This window comes from Vanacampus margaritifer, chromosome 18, assembly GCF_051991255.1.
Source record: "Vanacampus margaritifer isolate UIUO_Vmar chromosome 18, RoL_Vmar_1.0, whole genome shotgun sequence".
NCBI lineage: Eukaryota > Metazoa > Chordata > Actinopteri > Syngnathiformes > Syngnathidae > Vanacampus > Vanacampus margaritifer.
In genome coordinates this window covers 8,532,301-8,555,038 of record NC_135449.1, presented here as the reverse complement: position 1 = coordinate 8,555,038, position 22,738 = coordinate 8,532,301, and the positions used below count along the sequence as shown (strand labels likewise).

Below are 22,738 nucleotides of genomic sequence, written 5' to 3'. Positions count from 1 at the left end.
TGGTTTGGGTGTTTTATTAAGATAAAAGGTCGTGATACCGAACAGATGTATTTTTTTTGTTAAGGTGATTAAATAAAAACGAGAGACATGTTTTACCTGGAAACCTTAGTGTTTAGAAATATACGACTTTTTTGAACGCATCATCAGATCTTGTCACGTGTACAGCCTGACGCGCTGCCTTTGTGGATACTCGTAATCCTCCCTTTTACTCACACAAGCCACTTTTCACACTAGTTATCATTTTGCGTGTTTTTTTTTTACCCATTTAATTTTAATCGCTTGAAATTCTGTTTACATACATGATTTGTAAACGGGGTTTAAGAAAATCAAGGCACATTTTCCAGATGGTATTATCGTGGTTTAAAAACAGCCAACAGGATGTGAACATGCCGTGTACTCTTTTTCCCATGATGCATTTCTCCGGTCGGGTACACTTCGTCTCCGTCTGGAGTAAACAAACATCCAGTGTGGGTGCTAATTTTGTTACTATATAAAAAAAAAAGTTTTAGGGCGTGGAGCGATGGCCGAAACGTGTACGGACTGACTAAACCCGACGTCCCCTTTCCTGGTTTACACTTTTTGGCTGTCTTGGACCTAAATGGAAAGTCAAGTCGGCATCTCGGTGAGGATGCTAAGCTAGCTATGACATGTAGCTGCTTGGCTACTTTATAGTCTCCCTTATTAATATTACTTAATACTCTTTAAATCTGTCTGTCTGTGTATTTTGTGTTTATTAATCTCCGTCTTCGAGTTTATGCACTTTTGTAAACCGTCAGAGGCTTACATGAGAAAAGCTTAGGCGTTACAGGAAGTAGACAAGACTAGATGAGTGAGCTGAACGAGTTTGTTTGGTTGTTGAAACTCTTACTAAATTATCAAATCATTGTGTTATCTAGATTGGATCATGTCGAGTATTGTTGAGATTTGGACTCTTCTGCTTCCCTGCAGCCTTAATCAGAGTATCACGTGCCTCTACGTGCACTATTCAAACCTGCCTTTTTATCTTGCGAGGCAAATTTGGAAATTAAATAAATACTTTGTGGTTTATTTAGTGTTGTTGCAATAAAATGGGTAATCATTTATTTATCTTGTTTATGTGATTTTGTTTATTTTATTTTTTTGTATCGTTTCTGGAATAACGAACCTTGTCTGGGTCAAATTGACCCAGAAGAAAACGTTTGCTGGTCCTATTAGGCCGAATGAATGGAACACTAGAGTTCAGGGCTGGGCAGTATGGCCTTAAAATTACATGTCAGATTTTATTCACTAATATCCAGTTTCTTATATTAATTCACACCCTCACCCTTTTTCCCATTTGCTTATGGGTTAGTTCTCAGAAATCATGATCCAGTGTGTGACAGGTGAGCAAAAAAAAAAAAAAAAAAACTTCTGCAAAAATAGTTAAAAAAGATGCATGCTTTAAATCAAATTATCTCCTTGCCTTTAACAATTTCTAATTTACTAAACTGACTTGACTGCAAATGCAGGTAGCAAAAAAGTCATAAAAGCACAAATGCAACAAACTGTTTGTATGAGATCTACACAACATAAACATAAAATAAACAAACATGAAACATAATATAATTTACGTCAAAATAGCTGTCAACAGCTCTTTGGTCTTGTAGTATCGTATAGGTGAGGCAAGGCGACCATGACCAACTCTATTGAGATGAAAATGATCATTTTAACAATCCCTTTTCATGGATCGGATTGCTGTTCCTGAGAAAAGAATGTTCTGGAAGGGTTTAAAAGCACTTCCAAAATTAGACTCACGATGGGAAAGGTTCAGGTGGCTCACTGGCACGACACCAGCGGGGAAGGAGAAGCTAACCGTTGGTCACATGTCACGCTTGTGTTTTTCCTGTCACTGAAACGGCTCGGCCTGAAGTGTCATGACTCTCTGACTCTCTCTCTCTCCGTTCCTTTGCAGCATGCCATGCCAGTATAGAAGATTGGAGGAGGTGCCATGTTAGCCACGAATACGTCAGACGCGCCGCAGGAGGCTAAACATGTCAGACAGGTAAGTCTCCAAGCCAATTTTTCATCTCTGGCAAAAAAAAAATAATAATAATGTAACGCCCTCTTGTCTTCCTGTCGTCTTTATTTTTTGTGTCATTGGGATTAGATTAACAGATAATCTCAGTTTAAAGAGGCAGGAATAGACGCACAATGAAGGAGTCTTGACATTTAGTTATCGTAGCAAATGTCTTTGTAATTACTTACGAATAGTTGGTTTCTCAACAGACATATTTTGACAGGTTAAAAATTGCAATATTACACAATTTAAGTTATATATTTTCAAAATATTCTTGTATGCTATTTATTGTAGTCAAAAGTTTAACAAGGGGAAAAGCGAATTTCAAGAATACAACTTTATTCTTGAAATATTCCGTCTTTTTTTTCTGAAAAGATGACTTTATTAAAAAAAAAAAAAGAGTGTGAGAAATTACGCATTTTTCAAACAAACCTGGACTTTATTCCTTTTGTGATATGCCCTTGTTCACGTGGGGATGTCGGATTAATGTGATGATATGCTGCAGTCACATGAGAGTTTTTAAATACTTTTTTTTTTTTCAGCGGAAGTAGATTTGATGCTGGGAAAAAAATATATTTAAAAACTTGTTTGATAGAAGCAGAACTAAAGCAAATCCCAGAATGCATTCATGTGGTCACATTCTCTTTCTTGGCATCATGTGACCGTAGCCACAATGTTGCATCGTAAGCACATGGCCATTGATCCCACTCCACCAAGTCTTGAGTGGATTTGACTGCCATTTTTGGCTGCACGTGACATATCCGCACGCGTCTCCACTCAAAGTTATTCATCAGTTTGCAAATAAGAACCACATGTTTTTCCCTTTTTAAAATGAAATAAAATGAGGAAGTGGTTGTAAAGTTCCCTCGTGTCTCACCGTCACGCAGATCAAGGAGAAGCTGGCACAGTCACTCAAAGCCCTGCAGAGGCGCTACGTGACGTCGGACGCGGTGGTCACCAGCGAGGACGGCGACGCCAACCTACTGTGCTGCGCGCTGGAGGCCATCTTCGTCCACGGCATCAAGAGCAAGTACGTCCGCTGGGAGGCCGGGGGTCGCGGCAGGAAAGGCGATCGCGGACCCCTCCCGCAGCCCTTCTTCTGGAGCCTCCTTAAAACCGTCACCCATCGGTGAGTCCTGTCACTAGCGCCTTTGCTTTTTGTGAGTGCAATACAAAACTAGGAAACTAGAAAAGTATTGGTGCCAAGCTGTAAAGAGTTATACTGCAGAATTTTACAAGAATTGGCTTTTTTTTTTTTAAAGATGAGATTCTTTTTTAGATAATATTTTTGGGATGAAAAAATGACATTTTTAGAAAAGTCATATATGCGGCTTAAATGAAACAGGCCGTTTTTCAAGTTCTCTGATCCTAGATGCGCTTGATTAGCGCGAGTGAACGTGCAGTCGTCACATGACCAAGCAAGCACACCTCTTTTTTTTTTTCTTACTTAACCAACCCTCAAACCTTGTGAGTGCCGAAGCGTGGGAAGAGTGAACCGTACTTACTAATGATGAGCCGTTGTATTTTTATTTGAGTATTTTTGCTGTTGTAATTCTTTAGATCAATTTAAAACTAATATTTTCTCATGGAAAAGTTGTAGTTTTTCAAAATTAAAAAGCAATGTGTTTTTCTGATTAAAAAGTCATATATTTTCTTTCAAATATGTTCATATAAAAATGTCCACATAAAAATTGGTCTGTTTTCAAGATACGTGTTTGAGTCACATATTTTTACATAAAAATTTACATTTTTCTTTTCAAAATTAACTATGTTTTCTAAATAAAAAGTAGGATATTTTCTGAAATAAATATATATTTTTTAGGTTAAAAGTCCATTATAATTTTATTTTTTTTTAAAATAAAAACCTCATATTTTAAAATAAAAAAGTAGTATTTTTCCAAGATAATTTTTTCTCTAAGATGAAAAGTATTATTTCTTTCCGATTAAGTATTTTTCCGAGAAATCGGGTTTTATCAGATGTAATTTTTTACCCAAGTTATAATAAGTAATATTTTTTAAAGATAGAAAAGTGGTACTTTTCCTAGATAAAGTGGAAACATTTTCCAAGATTGTTGTTTATCATTTCCAAAGATAAAACATCAAATTTCTTTTAGGTACCTTTTGTCGCCCACTTTATTTTCAAGATAAAATGCGGTTTGTTGCCAAAATGTATTTTTTCTTCTTTTCTGCAGTATTTTGTTGTTTGTTTTTCAAGTCATATATTCAAGTATGTCCTATTTTTATTTAGACATTGTTTGTCCTCTTTTTTCTCAACCCGCAGTGATGTGGTCACAGAGCTGGAGAAGATCAGCTTCGTGGGCACGGATGTAGGACGATGCCGCGCGTGGCTCCGTTTGGCTCTCAATCACGGCCTGCTGGAGTGCTACCTGCTGTCGCTGTTCCGGGAGAGCTCCAAGCTGCGGGCGCACTATCAGCCCGGCGCCCTGCTGCTCAACGGCGAGGAACGGGACGTGCTGCTCAGCTACCTGCAGGGCTTGGCCTCGCTCACCTTCAACCTCTCGTACAAGTCGGCCGTCCTCAATCAGTGGACCACCACGCCGCTCAGCCTCGCCGGACTCTGCGCCCCGTGCCCGGCCGACTCTCCGGACCCGTCCGCGTGCAAAGACCCGTGGGACACGGTGTCGCAGTCGTCGGGATCGTCCGACGCGGGCCCGCCGATCGGGAGGGCGTCGCGCGGGTCCCGCGGGGGCGCCGGAGCTCTCAACTCGTCCACGCTGAGCCTCGATACCACAGGCTCCTCCCAGCTCTCCTCCAGTTTGAGCTCGGACAGCCTTCTACAGGGGCAAGACCCCCGCAGCCCCGCGGGCGAGCAGTGGCCGTCTTGCGACATCAGCGGCGGCACGAAGGCACCCTTGAAAGAGTAAGCATGTTTGCTTACTCTTACCATTATTGAGCCCCAATGTGCACATTTCACATTAGAAAAAAATATTTTTCTGACCAATTAATACAATTGGAGAATTTTCCAACACATTTGATAATCTTTTGGCATACTCGTTGGGAATCACTGAATTTAAGGGTTAGTCCATGACATCATCCAATAATTTTTGTTCCATCATCTCTCAGATTTTCTTCAAATTTTGAGGTGTTTGTTAAAAATGAAAGGTAAGAAAAGACTAGTGCACACATTTTTTTTGTTTTGTTTTAAAACCTCTTAATTGGACTTAGGAAGCTGTTTTAGACAACATTTTTAAAGCTTTTTAATTATTAGTCCTGGAAAACTCACACATTTGTATTTACTCACATCATTTCAATTTTTCCCAACTAAACCTAAAAGGTATGTAGAAAAAAATATTGTAACAATTACTTTAAAGTAATTCATTTTTTAATTACTTACCTTTCATCGCTGCTATGTGAAAAACAGTTTTCCGCTTAATTTTTTTGGGGGGGATGTCTTCATTTAGTTTCATCCTAAAAACATTTAAAAAAAAATTGTTTAAAAAAATAAATTAAAAAAATCGACATAATTGTTTTTCACATAGCAGCAACGCTTTTAAGCTTAGAGTTGGGAAAACAAAAACATTTGAAACCGTTTTGTAGGACTACAAAAGAGCTTTAAAAGTTTTGTTAAAAAAAAAGGTTAGCTAGCTTGCTTACTACACCTCAGAATTTGCAACATATTTTTGCTGCGAACACCATTTTTTTTTTAGTTTTTTAAAAGAATTGTGAAAAGTCTTCCCGGTGGAATCTCTAAAAAGCCCGCCTGTCCTCGGAGGGAGATGTGATTTTCTCTCGGGCAGTACACCATCTTTTATGCTCGTCAATGCGGGTGCTGAGACGGTAACTGAGAGGGTGTCTTCTTTCTCTTCCGGCAAACGTGATTGTTCTGCTTTTAAAGGTATCCTGTTATTATTTGCGTTTGGTGTATCTATGAGGACGCACTGGAGTTCTGCTAGAGGCCACCTCATATGATTTAGCTGGACGGTTTTCAACTTGAGTGACCTAATTGCTAAGTTGGCAACACGGTGCTTTATAGCTCCTCCCCGTTGTTAGTGGAAGTCGTGCACATCAGCGTGGATGGAAGAAGCTACAAAAGACAAAGAAATGATCCTGAGAAATCTGAATCAATTGATCTGATTTTTAAGAGTCAAATGTGAATTCTCCTCAGATCACCTCCCAAGCTGCAGGAGAACGGCAACTCCAGTCAGGATTCCATGCGCGAGGACTCCTTCGTCTCCAGCGCCGGCGCCGATCACCTCTCCGACAGCGACCAGCCGCCCAGTTCGGCTCTGTCCGACACAGAGCCGCCGCCGCCGCCGCCTCCTGCTCCGCCGCTCGCCCGCCCGCCATCGCCCCGCCGAAATCACCTTGACCGCGCGCCACTTGCTGTCCCGACGGTCCCGGAGAAGGCCGAGCTGGACCACGGAGCGAAAGGAGTCAAGAGTGAGGAGCTGTCATCGGATTCCATCCTGGTGAGTGAGCAATTCAAAAATATGGAAAGACTTTTTGTGTCAAAAGTATGAAAATAGTGCTTGTCAGCGTTCTCGCTCCTGGATCTCCGACGAAGACATCTACAAGCCCCGCGTGGAGGAGGAGTCGGACCACGAGGAGCCGCCTCCCCCTCTTGCGCCTCCTCCCGCTCCACCTGCAGACTCGCAATCGACGCCAAGTGTTGTGCACCGCCGTCAAATTGGTAACTAATCTGCCGATTTGCCGCGAGCTCACGTGACACCGAGAGCAGGTGCCTTCCCTCCGGCAATCACTTTTCGACTCGTTTTTCCGGACGTCACCGGAGTGAGTCAGACTTCTTAGGTAGTGTAGTTGATGCAAAACTGAAATGAAAGTGATGACATCTGTCATGACTGAGAATGACATAAGACGGTTTTAGGGCGGGACAAAATGGCAATATATACTATATAAAAAAATAATAATGTTTTTAGGGCTGCAACTAATGATTATTTTGGTAATCGATTCATTTGCTGATTATTAATTCTTTCTATTAATCCTTTATTAACGCATTCACTGCCATTGACGGCTATAGACGTCAAAAAGTCATTTTTACTATTTCTATTAGTTTAACATTTTAATGAAAACCTAGAATTTTTTTATTGTAAATTTATAACAGATATAAAATGTTTGATTAATCGTTAGTTAACTAGTGAAGTCATGTGATTAATAATTTTTTATTTTTTTTAAACGCCCCTAATAAAAAAAAATAATAATAATAAGGGGCGTCAGACGATTAAAAATGTTTAATTTTTAATGTTTTTAAATGTTTAATTAATCGCATGACTTCAATAGTTGACTCATGATTAATCACAAATTTTATATCTGTTATAAATCTACAATACAGTTTTTTTTTCTAGGTTTTCATAATTTTTTTTTAATGAAATGAAAAAATGTTAAACTAATAGAAATAGTTCACATGATTTTTGTTAACGTTTATAGTCGTCAGTGGCAGTGAATGAGTTAAGAATCAGGACATTATTTCAAGTTGACATAATACACAGAAAATGCACATATATAAATTGATCATGATTCAGTTACTGGTTTGGTCTGTAAGATGTCAGAAAATTGGCAAAATGTTGAGCATTTTATTCCAAATTAAAAGCAGATGTTTGCAAATATTTTATTTTCATGCACACAGAAAAGATGTCAATCACTAGGCCACACCCGTCTTTTTTTTTTCTCGTCATTTCTAATAGCGGTTATCTAATCCAGTGGTTCTCAAATGGGGGTACGTGAAATTTTAAAATATATTTAAAAAGCATATGTAAATACATAAGTTGATAAAATGAATTTTATATTCAGTAGGCTTTCCTAAAAACCCAGCATCTCCCCCATACCAGAATGGTTTGACCCAACTTGTCATATGCCACCTACAATCACCGGTCAATCGCTTGAAAACTTTATTTAAAATTCAGTTGATTATTTATTTTTGAGAACAGAGCTTTACCATGATCCCAAAAGACGACACTTTATGTTGATGATAATTTGTATGTGCACAAATCTTTATTTATAATTAAATGTATTATTATTATTTGAGTTATATCTTATTATTTCCAAATAGTTCAAAAGACCAATCAGAAATGGTTTGCTCTGGTTAAGGGGTACTTTCCGTCTTATCCAATAGTACGGTCTCATCTGTCTCCGCTTCATCCAGGCCTCTCCAACCCCTTCCGAGGCTTGCTGAAGCTCGGCCACCTGGAGCGTCGCGGCGCCATGGGGATATGGCGGGACCACTACTGCGAGCTGTCGCCCTTCGAGTTCCGCCTCTACCTCAGCGCCGAGGAGCGCACGTGCTCCGACAACTGCTCCCTGCTGCGGTGCGAGGATGCCCGCGTGGCCTCGCCCGACGGCCGCTTCGAGCTGGCCTTTCCCGGCAAGCGTCTGTACCTGCGCGTCGCCACCCGTGACGAGGCGGAGGACTGGGTGGACCGCGTGGTGGAGGCGGTCAACAAGTGTCGGCCCGCGTCCCGCGTGGACGAGCAGTGGGAGATTCTGGAGGTACCGTGCGAGAACTGCACGGATGACGGCGGCGTTTCTTTCCCGTGCTCCGCCTCGTGCAGCCCCGAGCGATGCTCCTCGCCCCCTCCGCCTCAGGAATTCCACTGGACTCGCACGGCGGATTTGGAAAGGGACGCCATCAAAGAAGCGGTGCTGTATTGTTGCTCGGACGCCGACGTTCGCCCGTGGATCCCTCTCGTCTTCTCGCTCTCCCTGGAGGCCTTGAAAGGTTTCCGGGCGCAAGAAGGAAGCAAGTCGCTGCGGATGTCGTTCCCCATCCAGGAAGTGCGGGACGTGGTCCCCGACGTGGCAATGGGCGGAGCCAACTTCTTTAAACTCCTGACGATTAAGGAGACGCTCCGACTGCGGGCGGAGAGTGCGGAGGAGGCGCACTCGTGGAGGGCTCTGATCCGCTGGGCTCTGGATTCGTATTTGGAGAGCGGCGAGGAAGGCGGGGAGCCGGCCGCGGTTGGCCAGAACGGCGGCGGGAACCTGCACAGGCTGGTTCAGCACAGACTCAAAGAAGACGGCGTGCTCCTGGTGCATTTGTGCACGGTTCCCTCGCAGAAGGGACTGGACACGCAGAGCTTCAAATGTGCAGGTAATGTAACACAAATGGAATATTTTGGGGGGGACAGCATCTCTGATAATCGTTGAAAACTTGCCTTTCCCTTGTTTTTGTGCTAAGATTGTGCCAAAGTCTCAACTTTTTTTTTTTTTTTTTTTTCCCTGGAGAGCTCAGTATTGTTCATTCGGTAACTTTACCAATTTGACATGTCATCATCATTGCTCTTTTTTTTTTTTTTTGCCTAAGTCCCATCTAATCGGTGTGTAGTGCTTTGGCACCATCTTGTGGCATCTTGATGCCAAGGAATGATGCTAAAGTGAGGGGAGGAGCTTCTTTAAGGCAGTAGAAAAAGTAGTGTTTCGGCACCATTTTGTTGCATTTGTAGGCAGTTATAAACATTTGTCATCAATTTCTTGTGAATTTGGACTAGTAATTCAAAATGTAGAATTGCCTCTATTCACTTTAAATCTTTTAATATACCACAAACTATGATCTTATTATGGGGGGAAAAAATCACCAAAAATGACATTAGTTGGGTTCCATCCACCCATTTTTATTTATGTTTTCAAGAAATGCAAAAATAAAACTGAATAGAAATGCTGGAAATTCGAAAAAAGGGCCCAAAATTAGCAAAAAAAAGTTTTTACGCTTGGATCGGGTGGATTTTGAAGCGTATCGAAAAAAGGAAAATGCGAATTTTGGCTATGAAAACGGGTTTTGCGGATACACGTAGCACGTTTTAACCGGATATTACGTCACGGGTACGTTTGTAGTCCCAACGCAATGTCGGACGATAAAGTAAGGTGTGTTTGGTGGGGGGCGACTAAACAGACATCTTTTTGGAATTAATTAAAGAAGCGAATATTAATGCTATTTGAGATGGAAAACGTCAAAGAAACGCTACGGTTTTAAGTCGGTTTATTAACTCATTCACTGCCATTGACGATTATAGACGGCAAAAATTAATTTGAACTATTGCTACTAGTTATTTTTTTTTCCCCACTTTTGTTAACAAGAGTCTGAAAACCTAGAAAAAAATGACTGTACATTTAGAACAGATTTAAAATTGGTGATTAATCGTGAGTTAACTATTGAAGTCATGCGATTAATTACAATTAAAAAAAAAATAATCGCCTGACGCCCCTAATTTTTTATAATTTTTTTCTTTAAAAAAAAGTCTAGGATTTCATACTGTAGTTAACAAAAGTGGGGGAAAAAAAGTTAAACTAATAGAAATAGTTTAAATGATTTTTTGACGTTTATAGGCATCAATGGCAGTGAATGAGGTAAGAATTACAAACTCATACGACGTCATCGCACAGTGACTTCCTGGTCGTCATCTTCTTCTTTTAAATTACTGGTGGATCACATCTCTACGGTGTATACCGCCACCTACAGCGGCGGAGTCCCCTCAATATTTGCAAAAGAAGAACAGATGGAAACGAGCATAAGTCACATGTTCATTTTGCGCATTTTCAGTAAATTTGCTTAAAAAATTCGAAACAATCGGATGGAAACCTGACTAATGTTGCCGCTTCCCCAAGTTTAAATACCAATTACTACTTTCCTATTTAGATACTAATGCGTTTTAAATACAGATATCCTAAACTCTGCACAAACTATACTTGGATTGATTTGTATGTCCAGGCTGCTCCCAGCAGATCGGCCCGTCGCTGGGACGAGCCCGCCTGTGCGAGTTCTCCGGCTACTACTACTGCGATTCCTGTCACCGCGGCGACACCACCGTCATCCCTTCGCGCATGCTGCACAACTGGGACCTCAATAAACACGAGGTGGGTGTGCGCCTGTTTTTTTTTTTTTCCATTTCTATGTGTTAATGCGTGTCTGCGGGCATGTCCAGGTGTCAAGGAAGGCGCTATGGCTGCTGGCCCAAGTGGAGCAGGAGCCTCTGCTGAACCTGGAGCAGCTCAATCCCGACTTGCCGACACACTCCGAGTCCATGGCTCTTGTGCACAGCCTGCGGCGGAGGCTGCGGCTGCTGGGCGACTACTTGCTCACCTGCCGCAGCGGAGCCTGCAAGATGCTCCAAGCCAGGTGTGTGTTTAGACGCCGCCGCGACCTTCGCTGCCAGCAAGTAACATTTCCTGTACGTTACCACCAGGATGGAGCAGCGAACTTACTTGCTGGAGTCCAGCAGCCTGTACAGCGTGAGGGATCTGCGGGAGGTATGCACTGACGGACATTTTGAGAACCTTTTCCCAGCGGATCACATGACTTCACTCGAAATCAGACTTAAATAGCTCGTTTTAGAACTGTTTACATTTTCTCCTCCAGATTGCCGAGAACCAATACACTCCCTACCTGGCGTCACTGTGCCATTTCGCCAGCGGCCACGTCTTCACCTGCAACCTCTGCTCGCAGCGCGGCTTCATCTGCCAGATGTGCCACAGCGACGACATCATTTTCCCCTTTCAGTTCGACAGCACCGCCAGGTAATGTCGCGTCGGTGGACTAGTGTAGGAAATGGATTATTTGGATGAAAGCATGCCACAGACATATTAACTCATTCACTGCCATTGACGGCTATAGACGTCAAAAATTCATTAGAATTATTTCTATGAGTTTAACAATTTTTCCCACTTTTGTGAGAAAACCTAGAATTTTTTTTATTGTACATTTAGAACAGGTATAAAATTGGTGAATAATCGTGAGTTAACTAGTGAAGTCATGCGATTAATTCTGATTAAAAATTTCTCTTCTGATGCCCCTAATTTTTAATAATATATATATATATATATATATATATATTAAAGTAAAAATAGAAAAGTTTATTAAAAATAAAAATAACTTTTTTTTTAATTAACAAAAAAAGAAAGTATTATTAAAAATTAGGGGCGTCAGATGATTAAAATTTCATATCGGTTCAAAATGGACAATATATACAGTATATATTTTTTTTCATTCTCTTGCTAACAAAAGTGGAAAACATTTTAAACTAATATAAATAGTTCAAATGAATTTTTGACGTCTATAGCCGTCAATGGCAGTGAATTAAGACACATGGAATTATTTTAAATATCGGAAGACAAATAATAACTTTTGAGCTACGCAGGTGCAAAGAGTGCAAGGCGGTGTTTCATCGGACATGCATGGTGCCGGACCACTGTTGTCCTCGTTGCCTGCGGCTGAAGAAGTATCTGGAGAGGGACCTGCAGGACTGAGGGAGGCCAATAGGGGGCGCCCTTGTTCTTCCTCCGGAGGAGCAGCCAAAACATGCAACCTCAAGTGCAATTATTATGAGTGAAAGTGACAGATGGACTGATCCTAATTTATTGACCTGAGAAGTCACAGTGAATCTTCATCAAGAGAACCGGTCCTACAGTCTTCAAACTGTCTTTGAAGTTGACAGTTTTACGTGCAAAAAAAACAAAACAATGATTAGTAACATGTCCCAATGTGCCTCGAGATTTTTTATTATTTTTTTTTACGCCAATGGGACTTTTCTTCAGGCGGATTTTTTTTTGACTTTTCTCATTTAGCACATGAAGTTGACCAATAATTTTTGCACACTTTGCACTGAGCTTCGACTGTTAACTGGATACTCGGGGCTGCCGTCGTCTGCGTTTACCAGCGACACGACAAAGCGCAGTGTCGACACTTGAAAGTCTTTGATCCTCACTCACACAGTTAAAAGTCCCGAGCATACAGTTGTAGACCTCACTTATTTTTGATTTTTGAACGGACAAATAAACGTCTTATCACATTCTGTTTAGCTTAAATTGTTTTATTTATTATTGTGAAAAGTTGTTGATGCTTCAGTGTCAGACATTCATACCCTCCACCTCAAAAATACTCTGCTTGCTTTAATGTGAATTATTTTTTTAACCACTTTGAACACAATAAGGAATAATACGAAAAATGGATTGGTTCCAAATTATTGGACGAATTTTGCAAGAAGTTGAAAGGTAAGCTCATGGTCAAAAAGAACAATGATGTCGAATTTCAGAGCACTTTCTACTACAATGTATCATATTTGCTGCTCGTAGCGGCTTGGAGTGATTCCTTTATAGCGTTTTAGAATTGCTATATGATGTTTCAAAACAAAACAAAAATACTGATGCGATATTAACCACGTTCTAGTGTCTAATTTATGTCCAATACTGTAATTCTAACTACTAATAAAATAAACACAACTGTTAAATGTATTATGTAGAATTGGTCGCTTGAATGAAATAGTGTTACTATAAGTGTAAATAGTGTTTTACTATGTGTTGTTAACAAAATAGTTATTTTAATTGTATTTAACTGATTATTTCATAGTTAACAAAAAAAAACATTTTCTTGTAATACAAGTTAACTTACACCGTAGTTGTTACATGTACCTAATCATACTTCGCTGAGAAAAACAAAATAAACGAGTAACTCATTAATGTAGTATCTACCGGTTTTTGTTAGCGTTAAAGCCAGTTCACCAATCACGTGATCAGGGTCAGCTGTGTAACTCCGAAACGGCCAATTAAAACAAGTCATTAAATTAGCAGTAAACAGCGCGAGGAAATGCGCATGCGCAGAGAGGTAGGACGCTGCAGGTGAAAAGCCGCACGAACAAGACGAGTCAGCGAGAAGGAGTGTAAAGCCTAAAGAGAAACCTTTACAAGACCTGCTCCCGACTGTGTCCGTTTTGTTTTGTTTTTGTTACTCTTTTATCGACTTTTAGGACAACAGGAAGCGGGATGGCGGGCGTACCGGCGTCGACAAGGCAGCTGGAAAGGAGCGCGCACATTGCGTTCATTCACGACAACAACACACTTTGCGTGTGGGGGGGCTTCCAGGTAGGACAAAACTCGAACAAAAAAGTAGTTTTGACAAACTAACCTGTTATTTAAATGATTAGTTATGTTGTTTTTGTTGGTTTGCTAAGTTTTGACTGACAGTTGTTTTTAGTTTCACAATATGGTTGTTATTGTGTTGCCTGGTATTGCATCCGGTATTTCGACTGTCAGGCACAAGTTTACAAAAAAGCCTGTCAATCACAGGACTGACATTACTGTTTTGCACCTGTGGCCCAGGGGCGTAATGTCATTTTAAGAGAGGGGAGGTGGTTCAGGGTGAAGTCAACTTTAATGAACAAATTGTTTTCATCTGTCGTGATCTTAAAACACAGATATTCAGGAAGGGTTGTTTGTGCATTCAAAATGTGTCTGCGTGTGTTTTTAAAGGCCTCAGTCGGTGAGGACGTCATACTCCCCAGCGATGAGATTTGGCTCTGTGACTTGGATAGTGGCACATGGTAAGAATTAAATAAATAAGTAAATTAACAAGGCGTTGTGACCTTCTTACATCCTTGGATGATTAAGCACTAGAGCAGGGAGGTCCAAACTTTTTTTTTTCCCACACTGAGGGCCACATCCGGATAAATGGAAGGAAGCGGGGGCCACTTCACCTTGTTTATGAAACCTGCTAAAACTAATTCCGTAAGCTGTAAATCGACATAAGTAAAGCCATCGCTTAATTAAAAAGTTTTCTTGAAACCTTATTAATTCATCCACTGCCATAAATTCCTAAAAAAAAAAAAAAAAGATGATTAAAAATTAGGGGCAAGAGGCGATTACAATTATTAATTAACTCACGATTAATCACAAATTTTATATCTGTTCTAAATGTACAATAAAAAAATTCTAGGTTTTCATACTCTTGTTAACAAAAGGGGAAAAAAAACGTTAAACTAATAGAAATAGTTTTAAATGAAAATTTTGACGTTTATAGCCGTCAATGGCAGTGAATTAATAAAAAAAAGAAAAGAAAAAAAATTTGGTGCGTCAGGCGGTTTAAGTTTTTAATCGTAATTAATCGCATGACCTCACTAGTTAACTCGCGATTAATCACAAATTTCATATCTGTTCTAAATGTACAATAAAAAAAATTTTAGGTTTTCATACTCTTGTTAACAAAAGTGAAAAAAAACCCGTTAAACTAATAGAAATAGTTTTAAATGAAAATTTTGACGTTTATAGCCGTCAATGGCAGTGAATTAATAAAAAAAAGAAAAGAAAAAAAATTTGGTGCATCAGGCGGTTTAAGTTTTTAATCGTAATTAATCGCATGACCTCACTAGTTAACTCGCGATTAATCACAAATTTCATATCTGTTCTAAATGTACAATAAAAAAAATTCTAGGTTTTCATACTCTTGTTAACAAAAGTGAAAAAAACACGTTAAACTGATAGAAATAGTTCAAATGAAAATGTTGACGTTTATAGCCGTCAATGGCAGTGAATGAGTTAAGATGAAAAAATATTCAGTTGTAACATTTATTGACATTTTTAAGTAAAAAATTCTGACAAATTTTCATTACTTTTTTTTGTGCTGTCCTATATATTTTTCTCTCTCTAACTTTTGATGGGAACAGTGTTGAATTTTATTATTAGCATATTCATTGGGCCAATAAATTAAGTGGTTTGACACTCCTGCTTCTCAAACATGCTAAGCTTGAGTTCCTTCTTCTCTATTCTACATTGCAACAGGCAGCGGCGGGAGATGGGCGGGGAAACGCCCCCACTCCTGTTGGGCTTCTGCGGCTCCTACGTCAACGGCTCCTTTTACGTCTTTGCGGGATATAACGGCCTAACTTACAGCAACCAAGTGAGTTGGGAGGGAACATGCGTTAAATATTTACCAAGACAGCGTCACCGAAATAATGGAAATGCATATTTGCTTGTGTGGTATGTGTTAGATGTTCAGCGTAGACCTCAAGCAGCAATGCTACTTGTGGAAGAAGGTGATGGCCGCCAAAGGAACGACGCCCTCGCCGAGGAACAAGCACAGCTGCTGGGTGCACGGAGACAGGTCCGAAATGATGACAAAAGTCATCAATAAGCACACAGCATGTAGAAAAAAATAGATTAAAAAAAATAATAATAATAAAAAATTGCACTTTGTTGCAGGTTGGTCTACTTTGGAGGCTACGGATGCAAGACCCTGCGGGAGGCGAGAAACGTGGAATCGACAAATTTCATCATCGAAGATATGACTTGGGTAAAAGCCTTCTGCTGCTGATATTTTCACATGAATCAATTTGAGCGATTTGCATACTCAGTGGTGACAACATTAAGTGCAGTTTAACTAAAGTCGTCTGAAATGTATTTACTACAAATAATGTATCTTTAAGTATGCCAATTGAGAGGTTGAATAATTAAAAAAAAAATAGTGGGCCATGAGGTTCTTCCTAATAGGGAGATTATCGTTGCCGATATTGGGCATTTTTGACGTGTATTGGTATCGACATTTTTTCAAAATCCGACGGCGGATGAAAGGTAACGCTAAAACCATTTTAATCTCAGGAAACTATTTGTTTTGTTTTTTCTCAGTTTTTTTTGTCCTAACATTTTGTTGTTGTTCAACATTAAAACAAACAAAAAAAAGGTTCAAGATTTCAGTTTTTTTTAATTTTGGGAAAAAACAGGGCTATGGTATTGACTTCTTTAAGTTTCCATTTAACTTTATAAGACATACTGCTAACCTTGGAAGCTCCCTGAGCATTTTTTTTAATTTAAAATGAAGTATATTGTCTAAGATTAAAAAAAAAAATATATATATTTTTTTAAAACACTGAAAAATTGTTCAATAAGCATTAATGCTTTTTTATTTAAAAAAAACTTTGACAGCCATACCCCCCCCCCCCTTTTTTTAATTTTTTTTATTGGTTTTTAATATCGGTCGCCGGCCTCCTTGACTACTAAAAATCGGCATCAGTATCAGCCCAGAACAAACATATTGGTCTGTGTCTACTACTACTACTCTACCCTTTTTGTGATATTCATATTTTCCCATTGTTACCTTCACTTGAAAAGTATGCGTGACGTAGAGTTTTCAACAATGTGGACTAGTCACCTCACGTTGCCTCGTGATGAAAATGATAAGCAGGCGTGTTGAAATGTTTGTCGTGTTTCTCCTCATCTGTCCGTTTTAGCTCACCATCGGTGACGTGTTGTTTCGCTGCTGGGGCTGGCACAACGAAGTCAACGTCTTTGACACGTTCACCAGCACCTGGAGCGTTCCTGAGACGAAGGTCGGCTTCCACTGTTCAACTTGTATTATTTAGGGTTGCACATTTGGGAACTTTTTATGAGAAGTCAGAAGTTTACGGAAGAGGATTAGGGCCAGTGAAGAGAGAGGGGGGGAAAAGTTCGGCAGGATTCTCACTTTAATCTAAGAATTCTGACTTTTAAAGTGAGAATTCTGACTTTATTCTCAGAAGTCTGACTTTTTTCTCAGAAGTCTGACTTTAAGGTGAGAATTCTGACTTTATTCTCAGAAGTCTGACTTTAAAGTGAGAAGTCTGACTTTATTCTCAGAAGTCTGACTTTATTCTCAGAAGTCTGACTTTATTCTCAGAAGTCTGACTTTTTTCTCAGAAGTCTGACTTTAAGGTGAGAATTCTGACTTTATTCTCAGAAGTCTGACTTTAAAGTGAGAAGTCTGACTTTAAAGTGAGAAGTCTGACTTTAAAGTGAGAAGTCTGACTTTATTCTCAGAAGTCTGACTTTAAAGTGAGAAGTCTGACTTTATTCTCAGAAGTCTGACTTTATTCTCAGAAGTCTGACTTTATTCTCAGAAGTCTGACTTTAAAGTGAGAAGTCTGACTTTATTCTCAGAAGTCTGACTTTAAAGTGAGAAGTCTGACTTTATTCTCAGAAGTCTGACTTTAAGGTGAGAAGTCTGACTTTATTCTCAGAAGTCTGACTTTAAGGTGAGAATTCTGACTTTATTCTCAGAAGTCAGATTTTTAAAGTGAGAATTCTGACTTAATTCTCAGAATTCCGACTTTATTCTCAGAAGTCTGACTTTAAGGTGAGAATTCCGACTTTATTCTCAGAAGTCTGACTTTAAGGTGAGAATTCTGACTTAATTCTCAGAATTCCGACTTTATTCTCAGAAGTCTGACTTTAAGGTGAGAATTCCGACTTTATTCTCAGAAGTCTGACTTTAAGGTGAGAATTCCGACTTTATTCTCAGAAATCTGACTTTTTTTTTCTTAAGATATCTCAAACTAAAGTCAGAATAATAGTAGCGTTTGTGAAGTCAGAATTCTCACTTTATTCAGTTTTTAAAGTGAGGATTCTGAGATTAAAGTGAGAATCCTCACTTTAAAGTCAGAATTCTGAGATTAAAGTCAGAATTCCTACTTCTGAGAATAAAGAGAGAATCCTTTTTCTCTCTATTCACTGGCTGTAATCTCTTCCGTAAAAGTTTGATGATCTTAATTTATTTATTTATTTATTTTTAAATCCAAGTGTCTTCTCTTCTGATCAGGGTAAACCACCGGTGCCTCGAGGTTGCCACGCCAGCGCTGTGGTTGGCAACAAAGGTTACGTCTGCGGCGGCGTGGTGAGTGACCATATTTAGACAATCATCTTCCTGGTTTAATTCAACTAATTCATTCCTGTCCCGTCACATCTGGCCACCTTCAATATGTTCCAGGAAAGTGCCGAGTTGGACATGTACTGCTTGGACCTGGACGAGTGGAACTGGACTCAAATGTAACACACATTGTGTGTATTGTTACGTATTGCTATACTCCCATTTGTCTCCTTGGCCTCCAGTGAGGCCTTGTCATCCCGCGTGCCGTCGGGCCGTTCCATGCACACCATGACGATCATCGCCGATCACACCCTCTTCGTATTTGGCGGTCTGAGCGTAGACGGGAAAACTCTAAGTAGGTGTTGTTGACTTCCTGTATTTTCCGGAATATTATTATTGAATTTATTTTATTTTTATTTTTTTTGTCATTCTAGATGACGCTTGGCAGTTTGATATGCTGGCGAGAGAGTGGCGCGAGATAACTCACCCGCACACCAACAAGCCCAGGTTCGATGCATCACATGACACGAGGATTGGGCTTATTGGTCAAATTTAGCAGTTAAGATTTTTTATTTTAGTTAATTGCTTTTTCTTTTATAGTTGATTTTGTCTTTTTAAAATGTTCTATTTCACTGTGGACGTTGATGCTTGGAGATGGCTTTGAAAAAAGCAGTTTTGAGAACCAAAACAAGGGCAAAATGTCTGCCTTAAGGACAAAAACGTCGTGCCTATAGACAAGCGTGTCTGCCGAAAAGGAGCATTGCCTGTAACGACATGACCTCGCGATCCACTTCATGTACATCCTGAGGCGTGCATCGCAGCTTGACAAGTAGGCGCAGCCTAAACCTAATGCCTTGAGTTGTTGTCATATTTTCAAGGTCATGAACCCTCTGTAACACCTCCCAAGGATCCCCCCCACTACCACCACTGGAAAAAAAGAGTCAGACTTCTGAGATTAAAGTCAGAATTCTCACCTTAAAGTGAGACTTCTGAGAATAAAGTCGGAATTCTCACCTTAAAAGTCAGACTTCTGAGAATAAAGTCGGAATTCTCACCTTAAAAGTTAGACTTCTGAGAATAAAGTCGGAATTCTCACCTTAAAAGTCAGACTTCTGAGAATAAAGTCGGAATTCTCACCTTAAAAGTCAGACTTCTCACCTTAAAAGTCAGACTTCTGAGAATAAAGTCGGAATTCTCACCTTAAAAGTCAGACTTCTGAGAATAAAGTCGGAATTCTCACCTTAAAAGTCAGACTTCTGAGAATAAAGCCGGACTTCTCACCTTAAAAGTCAGACTTCTGAGAATAAAGCCGGACTTCTCACCTTAAAAGTCAGACTTCTGAGAATAAAGTCGGACTTCTCACCTTAAAAGTCAGACTTCTGAGAATAAAGTCGGAATTCTCACCTTAAAGTCAGACTTCTGAGAATAAAGTCGGAATTCTCATCTTAAAGTCAGACTTCTGAGAATAAAGTCGGAATTCTCACCTTAAAGTCAGACTTCTGAGAATAAAGTCGGAATTCTCACCTTAAAGTCGGACTTCTCACCTTAAAAGTCAGACTTCTGAGAATAAAGTCGGACTTCTCACCTTAAGTCAGACTTCTGAGAATAAAGTCGGACTTCTCACCTTAAGTCAGACTTCTGAGAATAAAGTCGGACTTCTCACCTTAAAGTCAGACTTCTGAGAATAAAGTCGGACTTCTCACCTTAAAGTCAGACTTCTGAGAATAAAGTCGGACTTCTCACCTTAAAGTCAGACTTCTGACAATAAAGTTGGACTTCTCACCTTAAAGTCAGACTTCTGAGAATAAAGTCGGAATTCTCACCTTAAAGTCAGACTTCTGAGAATAAAATTGGAATTATGAGATTAAAGTCAAAATTATGAGATCGGAATTCTCACCTTTATTGTGTAATAAACTCTTATTTTTTTTCTACCCATATTGAGGTGTTTGCACTGTTTTTATCTCTTGTTGGCATTGTGAGCTCAAAGCTGCACTTCCTGCTTGACTAGTGACCATCCGCTATACACTTTCTGCTCTACCGCGCTAACTCGATCTGATCTAACATCTTCCCCCACGCAGGGTGTGCCACACCGCTTGTCTGGGGAGTGACAATGACGTGGTCATATTTGGGGGCAGCAGCAACTTATCCGTCACGATGGATTCGGTAGGTGACGTCGATGTTGTGTACAGGAATGTTGCGCAGCTTTATGTCAACGTGTCGCTAAGTGGTTTAAGGACTCAAAAGGTCAAATGAGGTCAACTTCATTTCTTCAAACGTTCAGGTCTTGGTACGTGGAATCTCTGAAACGTAAAGATTCCAATTGATTATATCCAGAGCGGCGGACTCCACCTCTAAGCTTCCTGCCGGATCGTCTTTTGACCCTGGAACTAAATTTAGATAACAATTCCTGACGTCCTGTACTATTAGCGGGGTCTTCTTTTGACCTGCAGCTGAATTGAAATTATGTTTCCTGTGGTACGAACTCAGTAAATCCTCCCCATATTTCCTGGACCTTGAATGTGGTGAACAGGGAATAGTGATGGAGACCTGCCATAAATGGCAAAAATCCATAAATTATTGCTCTGTCACCTAAAAGTGGTATGTGGAAATATAACAAGATGGCATCGAAGCACGTACAAACAGAACATTTTTTTATTTTCGATTTTTAGGGCTAGGTTTAAAATATCGATATCGGATCGATACTTTTAAAAGAAGTAAGGTAAGAATTGGACATAAAAACACAAATTGTGGATGCGTAATTATGTGCTAGGCTGTTATAATACAAGTAAATTTGTTTTTATTTATTTTTGAACCTTAGTATAAAATCTGTCACAGGAATGTAAGTGTCGTTATTTGCCAGATGGTTTTTGCCACTTTATTTATATAGTGCTGTTGTTATAATTGATTTCAATAAGTATTTATTGTTTAGACCAGGTTATGCTCAATAAAACATACATAAACATTATTAATGTAACTGTATTGGATTTAATTATAAATGTAAATATTTATGTTTACAAATGCGCCAAGTAAGAGACGTTTACGTAGGGCATGAAATCCTTAACTGAATCGAAAATCAATGTGAATTGAATCTAATCGATTTTGGAAATCTGAATAGATACCCAGCCCTACTAATTTTGACATTATTTTAAAATAACAAATTAATTTTTGTTTCATCCAAGCATAATTAGTGTTTCACAGAAATTTGTCTTAATAATTTTTATGTCTAAAAATGTTCTTGTTATGTACCCAAAAAAATAAATAAATCGTCCAAATCGTGATTTCAATTATTACCAAAATAATCGTGATGAATATTTTCTTCATAATCGAGCATCTTATCATGGCATACTTTGGCATAAATGTTAGGGGACATTTGCCAGTGCATGCGGTGCATTCAATGACTGCTCCCCCCCCCCCCCCAAAAAAAACGGGATACTTTAACGCAGGTGAAAAAACCCAATACTAACAAAATGATGTGATAGTTGCGCTATAATCCCCACTTCCTGTGTCCCAATATTTCTGTCTCTTCATGTGTCATTGCCAGATCACCGTGCTGACGTGTCCGTCGCAGACTCACAGCGGCGACGTGTTGCTCATCCAGACACAGCCGTACCCGCTCTTCAGGTACCCGTGCGACGCGGGCACGGCTCGCGCGTGTTAAGAAGGTTATGTTGCTAGCTATTAATACCGACCCACACGTGCGCTGGCGCTAATGAGCTTTACCTGACATGCTGGATGTTCTTATTAGTAAGTCCCGCCCACTTGGGTCATAACTGTACTATATTGTGTGGGAAAGATGAAAGCAGATTTTTCGTTTTGTTTTTGTTAGCTTTCATCCTACCATGACATCTTTTCTATAGGAATTGACTTGTCGTCTGTCCTCCAGGTTGTGCGAGGACTTCCTGGGACGCAACAGCCAGCTGTTCTCGCAACACCTTGACAGGCTGCCGGCCAAGCTAAAGGCCAGAATCGACAAGAGAATCACTTTCTTCTCCAAGTTGCTCGCACCCACTTGAAGAGCAGCGACCCCCCGTGCTCTTTGTCGGTTCGACATGAGCCCCGTCGGTGTCTTTACGGTTCGCGAGGGTTCGAAAAACCATGGTGCTTTATACTTTTTAACATGCACAAGTTACACCAGTTTGTAAGTTAAGATCTTGTTTTATTGTAAATGTCGAGAGAATTTTATCTGCGTACGTGGAGTATTTTTGAAATGTTTTTTGAATAAAGTTATTGATTCTTGTTATACATTAGTTTCCTTTTTTTAATTGGAATTTTATTAGCGCTGTAAATTCTTGAAATGTCAAAACAGACCAGTTTAGATGACGGCTTGTTTTTCCTCATAGATCAAAAGT

General features: G+C 39.8%; 2 protein-coding genes across 2 annotated transcripts; both read left to right on the top strand.

Annotated features, from left to right (window-relative positions):
* Positions 1-197: 197 nt before the first annotated feature.
* Positions 198-12,808, top strand: plekhm1 (pleckstrin homology domain containing, family M (with RUN domain) member 1). The gene is made up of 12 exons (XM_077549970.1): positions 198-622; positions 1,931-2,020; positions 2,923-3,164; positions 4,317-4,916; positions 6,162-6,465; positions 6,533-6,686; positions 8,157-9,101; positions 10,716-10,861; positions 10,930-11,123; positions 11,191-11,254; positions 11,364-11,521; positions 12,142-12,808. The coding sequence occupies exons 2-12, from the start codon at positions 1,967-1,969 to the stop codon at positions 12,248-12,250; spliced, it is 2,970 nt and encodes a 989-aa protein (XP_077406096.1). The 5' UTR covers positions 198-622; positions 1,931-1,966; the 3' UTR covers positions 12,251-12,808.
* A 759-nt stretch (positions 12,809-13,567) lies between these two features.
* LOC144037986 (kelch domain-containing protein 1-like) lies at positions 13,568-22,631 on the top strand. The gene is made up of 13 exons (XM_077549981.1): positions 13,568-13,861; positions 14,249-14,319; positions 15,554-15,671; positions 15,763-15,875; positions 15,974-16,064; positions 16,999-17,097; positions 18,342-18,416; positions 18,510-18,568; positions 18,632-18,744; positions 18,824-18,896; positions 20,468-20,552; positions 21,931-22,010; positions 22,273-22,631. Exons 1-13 carry the CDS (start codon positions 13,763-13,765, stop codon positions 22,400-22,402), a joined length of 1,206 nt encoding a protein of 401 aa, XP_077406107.1. The 5' UTR covers positions 13,568-13,762; the 3' UTR covers positions 22,403-22,631.
* The last annotated feature ends 107 nt before the right edge of the window (positions 22,632-22,738 follow it).